Genomic DNA, 12,132 nt, shown 5'->3' on the forward strand with positions numbered 1-12,132 from the left:
GGCTGAGCGCTGAAGAATTGATCCTTTTGAACTGTGGTGTTGGAGAAGACTCTCGAGAGTCCCTTGGACAGCAAGGAGATTCAACCAGTCCATCCTAAAGGAGATCAGTCCTGGGTGTTCATTGGAAGGACTGATGCTGAAGCTGAAGCTCCAGTACTCTGGCCACATGCTGTGAAGAGCTGACTCACTGGGAAAGACCCTGATGCTGGGAAAGATTGAGGGCAGGAGGAGAAGGGGACGACAGAGGATGAGATGGCTGAATGGCATCAACTCAATGGACGTGAGTTTGAGCAAGCTCCAGGTGATGGTGAAGGACAGGGAGGCCTGGCGTGCTGCAGTCCGTGGGGTCACAAAAGGTCGGACAGAACTGAGCAAATACACAGCAACAGCACGGCTAGTCTTGTCCCCCTGACACAGAGGCTGAATGGGCACCACTGGTGTGGGGGTGAGCTTGGAATGCTGGGGAGCCCGCCAGCTGATGGCGGGAGGGCTGGAGGCTGAGAAGTGGTCCCTGAGCATCTAGGCCCACCACCTGGAGGGAGAACTGGAGCCCAGAAAGGGGCAGGGTTGCCGACAAGGCTGCTCAAGTCCACGCACAGGGCACCGTACCATGCTGACCCCACAGAGGCCACAAGCTGGCGAGCTAGGGCCACCTCCTCTCTGCTCGAGCTGGTCTCAGAGGAGAAAGCCTGGGGCCCAAGGCAGGGAGAGACCCAGGGCAGGAAACTGAGGCCTTCTTGGCTCCCTGCACCCTCTGGGAAAGCAGCCCTGCTGGCCCCAAATCTGAACGTGGAGGCAGCCCTCCCTCGGAGCCACAGAACTCCTGGTCAGCAGACAGTGCTAACCAGCTGGGTTAGTTGGTTTCTCCGCCCATGTGAGGTTACAGGCAGCGAATTAGAAGGCAGGGAAATCTGTTGCAGGCGGGAAGCCTCCATCAGCAGGACTCCTTGAGAGGCAGCACAGAACCTAAGAGTCAGGCAGAGTGTGTGTGTGCGCTCAGTCGTGTCTGGCTCTTTGTAATCCCGTGGGCTGCAGCCCATGGGGATTTTGCAGGCAAGAATACTGGAGTGGGTTGCCATTTCCTTCTCCAAGGATTCTTCCCAACCCAGGGATTGAACCAGGGTCTCTTGCCTCTCCTGCATTAGCGGGTAGGTTCTGTACCAGCTGAGCTACCAGGGAATCTCAAGAGTCAAGCAGATTCAGCTTCAATCTGGGCTCAACCCCACTGAACATGACCTACATAGAGTTACTCCATGTTCTGACCTTCAGTTATCTCCCAAGTGGGGGGGCAGGCTTTCCCAGCTCCCCTTCCTGGCAGGCCAGGAGGGAACAGATTCAGAGCAGACCCCAGATGTGAGAGTGAGCCTTTCCAAGGAGCCCTGGTCCCACAGAGGTGGAATGCAAAACCCTGGTCCCCATCAGGGGCCCACGCAGCAGGTAGTGAAGGAACTCCCATTCAAAAGCATTTTTCATCTGTTTTGCAGCTTGGTTCACTGAGGGCCTAAGTCCCGGCTCCGGATCCCTTGGGAGACTTGGCAGGTGCCGTGGGAGGGTGAACCCAGCCCCCAGCCAGACTCCCGCCAGGGTTTGGCCCCTTTACAGCTCCAGTGGGCCTGGCACTGGGGCTTTCCAGCACGAGGAATACCTCTGGCCCAGGAGGCACATGGGGAAGGGTCGGGAGCAGGGGTGGCCTTGGTAAGTGGTTCCAGGAAGGGATGAAAGCCCACAGGTGTCGCTGGGCTGGGACCACCAGGACTGCTGACTTGGGCTCCTCCTGCTGAAGCTGGGGAGCTGCTTGCTGGGCAGGGCCACGTCCCCCCGGGGCCTGCTCCAGGCAGCTGTCAGGCTTGAGGGTCTGTGGCTGCAGTGGCTACTGCAGAACTGTAGTGTCTTCCACTCACAGCCTCAGACCGAGCCCTTCTGGCATCCCGAGCGCCTCAGAGACCACCTGCTCCAGCCCAGGGCTGGGCGAGGCTTCAGTGGGCAGGGTGCCAGGCCTCACTCGGGGCTCCACTGCTGAGGCTGTGGGATGGCCTGCCGGGGGCCTCAGCAGCCCGTCCATGGAGCAGGGCGACTACGCCACGTGGCTTCCTCGAACAGAGGACCAGGAGTGAGGGCTTCCTTCCAGGCGAGGCCTCTCCCCGTCATCCTGAGCCTCCCTCCTGCATCTGCTTGTATGCCTCCAGGGCCAGAGAGCTCACTGCCTCCCTGCCAACCCTGGGGCTGGCCCAGAAGGTGTGGATGCCCTGCGTGGGAGGCAGGACTGGGAGGGGGTGCCTGGGCAAGTGCGGTGGCTCCTCCGTGAGGGAGACGGCAAGATGGGGAAAGGGAAGCGTGCGCGCACCTGTGCACACCCCCTCTCCCGCCGGTCAGCCTGCGGGGAGGCCCCCACCCTGAGCCAGGGAAGGAGGACAAATGGTGGTTTTGTCCTTGGCCAGCGGGCGGCCCGCACCACACAATGACCCTTTCATCATGCTGAGGGAGTCCTGGGCCCGGGTTTCATCTGACAAGGGAGGGCGCCGGGCTCCCGTCCCCTTGCTGGGGAGTTGGGGGGGAGCAGAGCCCTATCTGAGCCGGACCCAGGGCCCCGCAACGTGGAGGCCTCAAGAACCAGCTGAAGCCCTGCTCTCGGCCCCTGGAGGAGCAGGGCCCCGAGAGGTTAAGGACTGCCCGCAGGCCGCATGGAACAGCCTGTTCTGGGTACCCCAATCCTGAGCTGACAAGGCACCTGCCTCTCCGCAGTCAGGACCTCCATCCCCCACGCCCACCCGCTCCAGCGCACCTCCGGCAGTGCCTCACCCTGGGGCCCCAGAGCTGGCAGGGCTGTCATCCTGGGGCCTGGGTGACCTCAGCAAAGGGTCTCTCTACTGGACCCTGGTACTCATGTCTTCCCACCTCAGGAGGACGCTGTGAGGCTCCCTGGAGAAAAACCCAGGGTGAATGTGTTTGACAGTGAGTATTGTTCCTTCTTCTGGGAGTCTCTCTCATGCTCCTGTTTAGTCCCAGCAACTCCTATTCATCCCTCAAAACCCTGTCTACATGTCACCTCCTCGGGAAGCCCTCCGAGATACCCTAGAGAGTTCATTACTCTCTCCTGAACAACTACAGCCACAGGGCTCCCCTCTGTCATGGGGAGCCTCCCTGCTCCTAATAACTGCAAATGACCCCATCTTCTGAGCACTTACTATATACCAGATACCCAGCTGAGTACACCCCTGCATTTGCTTGTTTAATTCTCACACCCGTCTGGGTTAATGTTCCCCTGGACACAGCTGAGGTTATGAGATGCACCCAGGCAATACGGGAGCTGTGAGCCCGGTATCCGGGTCACCATCAGGCCCTTGGTCTCACAAGGACCAACAGGGACAGCTAGTCAGAAAATGGGCCCTTCTCCTGTGGGCCTCAGTGCACTGCTGCAGGGCCTAACGCGGCCCCAGGAGGAAGCCTGTGGGATCCCACCTTCCCCGTCGACCCTCCACCCCACACACAGGGGGTCGGAGGAGCCACGTCTAGATGCATGCTCCCCCTGTAGTGGCTGCAGGGCCTCACGCACACGTCAACGGTGTCTCGAAGTTCTCTGCGATCAAAACGCCTCTATTTGGGTATCTTGAACTGGGGTCCCTTGGGGGCTGAGATTTCGTCGAGACCCCCGGCTCCCACCGCCTGCCTGCACACCCCTCTCCAGAGTCACAGGCACTCTTGAATTCCAGTGGCGTGTGGGCCTGACCCGAGCCTGCGAGGCGCCTGATGATGACACGCAGACTGGGGCCCAGAGGCCAGCCAGCAGCGTCCCGCCCGCACCTGGACAGACACGGTCTCCCAGGCTGGGAGCTGCTCCTCCTGACCCCGTGGCCCTCTTCTGCCCCTGCCTGGGCTGGTGATGCCCCGGGAGTGGGCCTGATTCAGCAACCCCCACCCCCCAGGGTCATGCCCACGGGGCCTCTGGGTCTGCGGTTGGCACCACCAGGAAAGCCACAGCGGCAGAGCCGGGAAGAGGCCAGCTTGGCAAGGCAGCGGAGAGCGCCCCTCACCCCCCACAGCCAGGTGGTCGGTGAGTAACTGCCCCGTCACCGTGACTCACCCGGCTCCCCAGAGCGGGCGGTCACCATGAGAAACTCCTCCCGGAAGGTCTGGGGGGATCGCTGCAGCCAACCCCCGCATCTGGGAGCAGGAGGCCAAGGCCGGAAGGGACCTGCCTGGGACGGCGGGCCAGCCTCGCCCTGGCATGAGGCCTTGGCCAGGCCCCCCTACCAGCCAGCCGGGTGCTGCGGGCCCTCCCCTCAGCCTGGGGTCTCCCACCTGCCCTCCCAGAGACCCTGAGGACCCCCATGGGCCCCGAGAGCGCCTGTCCTGATGACACAGAAGAGCAGCCCTGCCTGGATGGCCGGCTGGCCGAGCTCAGAGTCCAGCAGGGGCTCAGGGCTCTTCCAGGCCAGCACACCCGTCCGACCAGATCAGTGGCAGCGGCCCAGGCATGCGTCTGGGATTCGCTGTGCGCGGACCACAGCCCGGGACGGGGAGCTGGGAGAGCAGCCCAGATGAAAGGGGTAGGATCAATTGTCCGCCAGTGCTTATGATCCCAGCCATGGATGCCTTCTGGAAAGTTCTCTGGAGCAGAAAGACGCCTCTGCCCAGGGCCCCTCCTGCCCCTGGCATCTGCAGATCCCGCAGCGCTAACTTACCGCTGACCCTCAACGCTGATGGAAGGACTTTGCCTGGCAGCGCCTCACCTGCCGCCTCATCTGCATTCAGGTCAGGGCGTAGACACCCCCAGGGGCTTCTCACACACTCACCTTCATTTGCATTACTGAGGCCCTGCTCCCACCCCATGGCGTCTCACACCCCTAACCCTAACCCGAGTCAGCCCTGTGTCCACCAGCAGGTGGGGAAACCCCAGAGATGCGGGGCCTCCCTTGCTCACTCTTGGGAACCCTTTCTGCTTCTGCACCCCCCACCCCCGGGGTTGAGGACCAGCACCCCACTGGGATGGGGGTGCTGAAGGCAGGGCAGGGGGCAGAGTCTGTCTGACTGCCCTCCCCACCACCACCCACCCCAGACCCCAGCACTGGCCTGACTGCCCTCCCCACCACCACCCACCCCAGACCCCAGCACTGGCCCAGGAACGTTCCGGAAAGCTGTCGCCGGAGGAGAATTTCTGCCAACAAAGCTGGCAGCGCAGACTCTGAAGTGTGTGGAGCGAGCCTCTGTGGGCACAGATGGTCGTCACTGCAGGCCTCGATCTGGGGTGCCAACCTCAGTGGAAAACTCCAGGTCCGTGGAGATACACTGGCCACCACCTGCCCCTGAGCCCCTCAGCTGCAGCTTGGGCATCCCACTCTCATCAGCTCCTGAGACCGAGGATGAGACCCCCTCCTCCCAGCTTCTTGCTCCAAACCACCCTGGGAGGACTCCTGGTTTCCCATCCCTGGACACCACCGCCCCATCAATGCCAGACCTCAGCCAGCTGGCCCCGAAAGTGATCTGTTAAGCAGAGTAGCTGCTGATTCTCCAGCAAGGCTTAAGATAGACACGCCGGGGGTTCTGGGGAGCAGGAACCGTCTCCACCTCCCACCTCTGAGAACTAGGGCCTGAGATTTCAACACCTCCCGGAGCTCACCCCTATCCCCGAAAGGACGCCTGAAGCAGGACTCTAGCCTGGCACTTTGCTAGCCTAAGTCCCCGACGATCAGGAGGTCCCCTCCCGGCTCTGCGCCCTGCCCAGGGCGGCCTGCCCCCCTCCCCGCTCCAGGCGATGCCTCCACAGCCAGCCGGGGCTGCCCGCCGGGCCTGGAGCGCTCTCTGCGCCGGGACCTTGTAATTATGTCCCACAGCCCGGGAAACCGCGGGCCTCGCAGCATCTGGCTGCGGTTGCGAACTTTTGTTTCAAGATGCGCGACTATTTATAGAAGGAAAACTGGTAGGATAGTAATTTCCTAGGAGCTGGAGGAGAAATTGGCTGCGTCTCTATTAAAAGGGGGTGGGGGCGCGGCGATTTATTAGGACTGCGGCCGCGCGGGGGGCGGGGGCAGCACATGGAGCCGGGAGGCAGCGGCTGCCCCCTCCGGCCGCGTTAGGCGACCCCGGACGTGGCCCGCGTGTAAAGGAGCGGGAGGGGGAGGGGAGGCAGCACTGGCCCTGAGGTTTAATCAGTAGCATCCAGCTTCAGTTCCCCCAAACGGCGGTTCCATAAATCAAACTTTTTTAAATCGGAGGCCAGGGCATATGCGTCCCATTAGGGAATCCGGCGAAGCCACCGCTGCGCCGACGCGCCCCTCCGCTCCCTGGGCCCAGTCGGGCCCTGCCCGGAGCTTCCCCGAGCCCGGCGGGCGCTGCCCGGGCCGACGCGCACGCGGGCCCACGCGCCTCGCGATGCCTTGCCGGGGACAGCCGGGCGCACGCGGGCACTGCGCGCCCCGCCTCGCCCCCGCTGAGGGTCCGGCCGCTCGGCGCGGCAAAAAGCCGCGCGAAACCTCGGCAAAATCGGGGGACAGCCTGGGTGCTGTCTGGTGAGACGCGCTAGGCACGTGTGCGCCAGTGTGCACGCGGGGTAGCGGGCGTGTGCGTTTGGCTCTCTCGAGGGTGGCACGGCCGTGCGGCCCGCGTGGGTTTATCTAGGAGGGGGACCTTACTGGTTCAGGGTATTGGCTGGGACGCGCCGGGGATCTCGGCGCTGCCCGCGCGCCCTCTGGACCTCGCGCTCGGTGCGCGCAGCCGGTCTACCGGCGCCGTCAGGCCTCCAGCGGGCCGCCCTTTCTCTGACCTCAACGCCAGAACCTCTCACTGCCTCAGCCGCCCCCCAGTTCCTCAACCTTGGTGGCTGAGCCCGGCGAGGAGACCCGAAGTATCCCGGCTCCCGCGCGTGCCGGGCACCCGGCGCCCCGCCCCGGGACCTCACCGCGGCGTTCCCCGCGAGCCCAGCTCCGCAGCCGGAGGCCCAGGAGGGGGTCCCGCCCGCCCGCCCCGCGTGCGGCCCGCGGCACTCACAGGTAGCTACCGCTGGACAGGATGAGAAAGAGCTGCGGGCAGTACACGGAGAGCAGCGCGCTGCGCGGCGACAGCAGCAGCATGGTGGGCCGGCGCTCCCGGCGGGGCCGCGCAGGCCCCGCGGGCAGAGCGCGGGGGCTGGCTGGGGCCGGGGTCTCCGCGGCCCTCCCCAAGGCAGGGCGGCGGGACCGGGCGCTAGGGACCCGACCGCGCGGCCCCCGGCGCAGCCGTCGCCCGTGCCCCGCCTCCAGGGCCTCGCATCTCGCCGGGGCTGGGGCTGCGGCGCGCGCTGAGGCTGGAGGGTCCGGTGGGGGCGCGGGCCGCGGGCGGCGGGTGCGCCTCGGCCGCCGTCCGGCCCTCCGTCCGTCGATCGGTCGGAACCAGCTCTGTCGCTCGCTCAGCCTCACGTCTTCAAGTCTCCTGAGGCGCCCAGCTGCCATTGGACGGGCCACCCCTACATCCGCCTCCTCCGCGGGCGGGTTTTTTTAAAGGGGAGGCTGACCGAAGCGTGTGGCGGGAGCCGCCTCCAGGGCTTGCCCAAACCGCCCTGGCTCGGACAGCTCCCCCACCGACTTCGGCGAGCCCCACTGCTCGGGTCCGCTCTGGAGGGCGCACCCGGGGGGCAGGCACGGCGGGCCAACCGCGCGGGGGCGTGCGCTGCTCTGGGGCGCTGTGCGAGGCGCCGTGTGCGCCTGTGTGCATGCACGTGCCTGTGCGTGCCTGCGGCGGCGTGGGCGCGTCTGTGGGGGTGCAGGTGTGTGCGCCCAAATGCACTGTGTTCGCTGCGCCTCTGCCTGCGTGCACCCCTGGGTCTGGGGAGACTGGCTGTGGGTCGGAGGCGCTCACTGCCATGGCCGACCGGGCCCAGCGTGGTAGGGCTCGCCTGTGCACCAGCGCATCGGTATCTCTGCAGGCTCCGGCCTCCCAGCCTCTTTGGAAAGCCTGACAATGGAAACACAGCCCCAAACAAGTGCACAGAAGCCCCCAACCCCGGCTTCCCCTACCTCACTCTTTTGCCCTCCTCTGAGGGGTTGGTTGGGACAGGTGTGGGGTGGAGCCAACCCAGGAGAACACACTTTTCTGAACTTCCAGTGGTTGTTTTTTAAAGCCCCAAACAAAAAGATGGTTTTGAGTCCCATCTCCTATTGTCTGCCAAGCTGGGGCTGCATATGAATGTCTCTCGATGAGGTGTAGATCCCTTAAGCAGGAGTTAAGGCACAAAGAGAGACAATGACAAGGAAAGAGGGGCCTGTGCAGTGGGGCCAGGGGTCCCAGAGGGAGTAGGTTTCCTGGCTTCTAGAGCTGGCATGGAGACTTGTCCCCAACACCCAGGAGGAGGGCCCCATCCCTCTGGGCCCTTCTGCCTCTCCTGAACCCCAAGAGCAGGGGGAAGGCAGGAAGCAAGGTCGCTCCTGGGACTTCACGACCCCAGTTCCAGGGGGCAGAGGGTGCCCAGACTCCGGACGGCTCCTCCCAGCCCCGGCCTGGCTTCCTCCAGGGCGGCATCCTGCAGGTTCCTCAGTCTCAGAGCCATTGGTTTTGAAGTGGCCCCAAATCCAAGGCACGTCTGCTCGTGGGGCCGCGATCAACAACAGGATTCCAGGGGCTGAGCTCTCCCCTCCTGCCGGCCCAGGGGCTCCCCCAAGGCTGCACGTCTGCACTGGCATCGGGGCATGGGGCACAAGTGTGTGTGTGTGTGTCCGCACACACACGTGTCGAGGTGGGGGTGAGGGAAGCTCCCCTGAACATTCATAAGCATGGGGGTACAGGCTGGGGGAGGCGGCTGTGATCACAGAGTAGTCCCCCCAATACACACGATCTCAGATGTTTACTTGGAACTCGTGTGACCCTAAAACCCCCACTCCTGAGATTTGTGGTCCTGGAGGAGTCCCCGGGTGCCTGCTGTGATGTCATTAACAACAAGAAAGGGTTGACTTGACTGGGACCTCCTCCACCCTCAGGCCGAAGCCTCCCCCACCCCGAGGACTGACCTTCCGAGCACCCAGGGCAGGAGGTGCAAATGTTACACGGAGTTTCAGATGAGGGAAGGTGAGCTGGCAGGTGAAATAGCCTGCCCAAAGCCACCCAGTGAGGCGTGCTGGTGCCCCGGACCCTTTCTTGGGCACCAGGCTTCAGGTCCTCGAGCCCCTTAGGCCACATCTAGCCCAGCTGGCCTCCTCCCCATCTCGTGCAGCCCCGCCCGCTCCAACGCGTGCACCACCGATGCCATGGGGGCCAGGGCTGAGTCCCCTCCCCCTGGCAGACCCCAGGGTGACTCTGGCTTCCTGGATGTGCTTCCACAGGGGTGTATGGGGACCGGGTCTTCTCGCCCCTCCCAGGATGGGTGAGTGTATGTTTTAAGGGGCACGCCAAGGGGGAGGAGTTCCCCCCCAGGGCTCCTTGATGCGGGCGGAGGATAGAGCTGGGGCCACCGCCCGGCTGTCTCACGCGCTCCCAGGGAGGTTGGCACAGGTGCCTGGGCGCACCGACTGGTCTCACTCCCTGGGTTCTCTGCACGGACACCAGCTGCCATCCTACCCAGGGCAGCCAGAGCTTCAGTCCCATTGCCAGAGGGGCGAGGGGGACTCAGGAAGGACTGGGGGTGGGGGGACCCTGGCCCCAGCTCTGGGAGCTCAGGCTGGGCATCCCCTTCAGCTCCTTCCACTGTCCCGGGCTGGGGAGGTGGTGGTGGGTTCACAGAGCTCTTCCTGCAGCTGGGGGAGGGGTGCTTTCAGATGACCCCCGCTGAGGAGTGGGTGTTAGGGACATGGGCAGGGTGCCTGGCCCAGCTCTGCCTCTCACCCTTGTGGACAGTGGCTTGGCCTCCCTTGCCCCATCGTTTCCCAGTCCTTACAACGAGAAGAGCAAAGGTCTGGCACAAGGCCTGGGTGCTGAGGATCAGGCAGCAGAAGGCAGGACCCGCGGGGGGGGGGGGGGGTTGCCTATTACTTTATGGGGCACAGGAAGGGTAATCCCAGGCGCTACCTCCCGGGAGGGTCAGGAAGACAGTGCCTCCTCCCCGCCCCCACGCACAGTACACTCAGCGCACTGCGCGCTCACCACCCATAAACAAACACCCAGGGACACAGCCTGCACACAGACCCACAATAAACAGAGCCACCAGCAGCCGCAGACACGCCCGCCCAGGCCTGCAGAGCTGAGGCTGGGACGGCGCTTCCAGGCTGCCTCTGTGGCCCCTGTCCTCGGTCCCTACCGGCCCCGGGCCTCAGTTTCACCATCTGTAAAATGGCAGAGGCGGCGACGGACCGAGGGGCGATGGATGAAATGACTCTTAGGTCTGCTTCCACCTCTCCGCCTGGGAGGCCGCGGCTCGGCCGGTCTTCCCTCGGGGTTGTTCACTGGCTCTGCCCGCCGCAGGCACCGGCCTTCCCTCCCACCGTTGGCGGCGCACAGTAGGCTCGCAGCAGCGCGTGAGGGCGATGGAGGTACACCGCACCCCGTCACGGTCATCCTGCGCGCCCCCCACCCCGCCCCCGACTCCGAGCGAGGCCGAGACAGATTCTGTCTAAAGGAGATCGCAGCTCAACAGGTAAGGACTCGGCTGGCTTCAGGAATGTGGAAATACGACTCGGAGCAGCTACTGCAGCGAGCGCGGCCCGCCGGGCGCCCGCCCGCCCGCCCGCCGGGCCGCGCGAGGGGGAGCGCGGCAAGAGGGGGCCCGGCCGAGGGCCCGGGGCGGGCGGGGCCCGGACGGAGCCCGAGGCGGCCCGGCCGCCCGCGCGGCCCGTTCCGAGCCAGCCCGACGAGTTGTCAAGGTAATTTCAACACGTCCGGGTGATGGATAGAGACGAAGTGCCGCGGCGGGGGCCCAGGCCTGCGCGCTCGCTCCTGGGGGGCGCGCCCCCCGCCCGCCCGGGGCCCTCGGCCGCCCGAAGACCCCCGCCCCCGCCCCGGCGCGCCCTCCGGGCGGCGAGCGCTCGGCCCGGGCTCCGCGCCCAGCGCAGCCCGGGGGAGGGAAGGCGCGTCCCACCCCCGGGGCCTGGAGCCCAAACAGGTGAAAGTACGCGCCGGGCACGCTCGCCGCTACCCGCGAGCCTGGCCGCCCGCGCGTCCGGCTCTCCCTGCCCCAGCCCTGGGCAGGACGCCCCTCGCGAGTACCCGCCGCTCAAGGGGCTCAGCGGCGTCTCCGCCGGGCCGGGCCGCGAGTTCAACACGCAGGCCAGCTCGGGATCCCCGAGAGCTGCCCGACCCCCCTCTCCGGTCCCCGCGGGGAGCCCCTGGAGGCGGCTCCCACCGGCTGCTCCCATCCTGGGTGCCCGCCCCTGCCCACAGGGCTACTCACCCGAGCTTCACGTAGAGAACGCCAAAGCAGAGAAACACGTAGAAAATCCACTTGCGAAAGTTTCTGTGCATGATCCAGCGAGGGGGGCTGCGCCATAGACCGCGGCGGCCGGAGGGGACGCGCGGGCCGGGCGAGGGACGGGCAGGAGCGGGGGGGCTTCGGTGGACAGCGCTCAGCCGGCGCTGCGGCTCCGGCGGCCGGCGACGCGCGGGCACTGGGCGCGCGCTGCCACCATGGTGAGCCCGGGCCGCCGCCGCCGCCGCGTGCGCCTGGGGGAGTGACCTGGGCCGGGGGCTGCAAGCTCGGAGCCGGGCTGAGTGACCGCGGGGCCCCGGGAGCGCCGGCGGGGGCCGGGGCCCGAGCGCGGCGGGCGGGCGAGTGCTGCCTCCGCTGGGCGCAGCAGCCTGGGGCCGTGCGCGCCTCGCCGAGCGCCGCGGCGGCCAATGTGTCCGCACTTGTCGGCCTCCCCAGGTGACTCGCGGCCCCGGCGAGCGAGCTGCGAGCGAGCGAGCGCGCCCCAGGTAGGAGGACCCGCCTCCCGCCCGCCCTCCTCGCTCGCCGCGCGCTCTCTCTCCCTCTCTCCCGGCCTCTCCCCTCCCTTTTCTCCTCCCTCCCCCGTGACACACGAACGCATCTCTCCCCCGGAACCCCCTCCCCAGGCCGGCTCCCTTCCGATCGCCGAGCCCAGACTGGGAGGGAAGAAGGGGGTTGGGTGCGCGGGGAGGTGGGGTGAGCCGGGGAGGGCGCGGCCCCGAAGAGACACCTGCGGAGGGGCTGGCGGCTCCTCTGCGCCCGCGAGGGTGGGGGTGGGGGCCCGGCAGGAGTGGCCCCATCGGGCGGTGTAG

At 66.0% G+C, this 12,132-nt stretch overlaps 1 protein-coding gene across 2 annotated transcripts in view; it reads right to left on the reverse strand.

Annotated features, from left to right (window-relative positions):
• The window catches only part of WNT7B (Wnt family member 7B), a 51,810-nt gene extending 40,452 nt beyond the window's left edge, over positions 1-11,358 (reverse strand). The window contains exon 1 of one of the 2 annotated variants that reach the window (XM_065945401.1): positions 11,288-11,358. In XM_065945401.1, coding sequence (XP_065801473.1) covers positions 11,288-11,358 — 71 coding nt within the window. Of the gene's footprint in view, positions 1-6,984; positions 7,068-11,287 lie in introns of those variants that run through there. The other variant, XM_065945395.1, reaches the window with a different exon arrangement.
• Positions 11,359-12,132: the final 774 nt, after the last annotated feature.

This window comes from Muntiacus reevesi, chromosome 1, assembly GCF_963930625.1.
Source record: "Muntiacus reevesi chromosome 1, mMunRee1.1, whole genome shotgun sequence".
Lineage (NCBI taxonomy): Eukaryota > Metazoa > Chordata > Mammalia > Artiodactyla > Cervidae > Muntiacus > Muntiacus reevesi.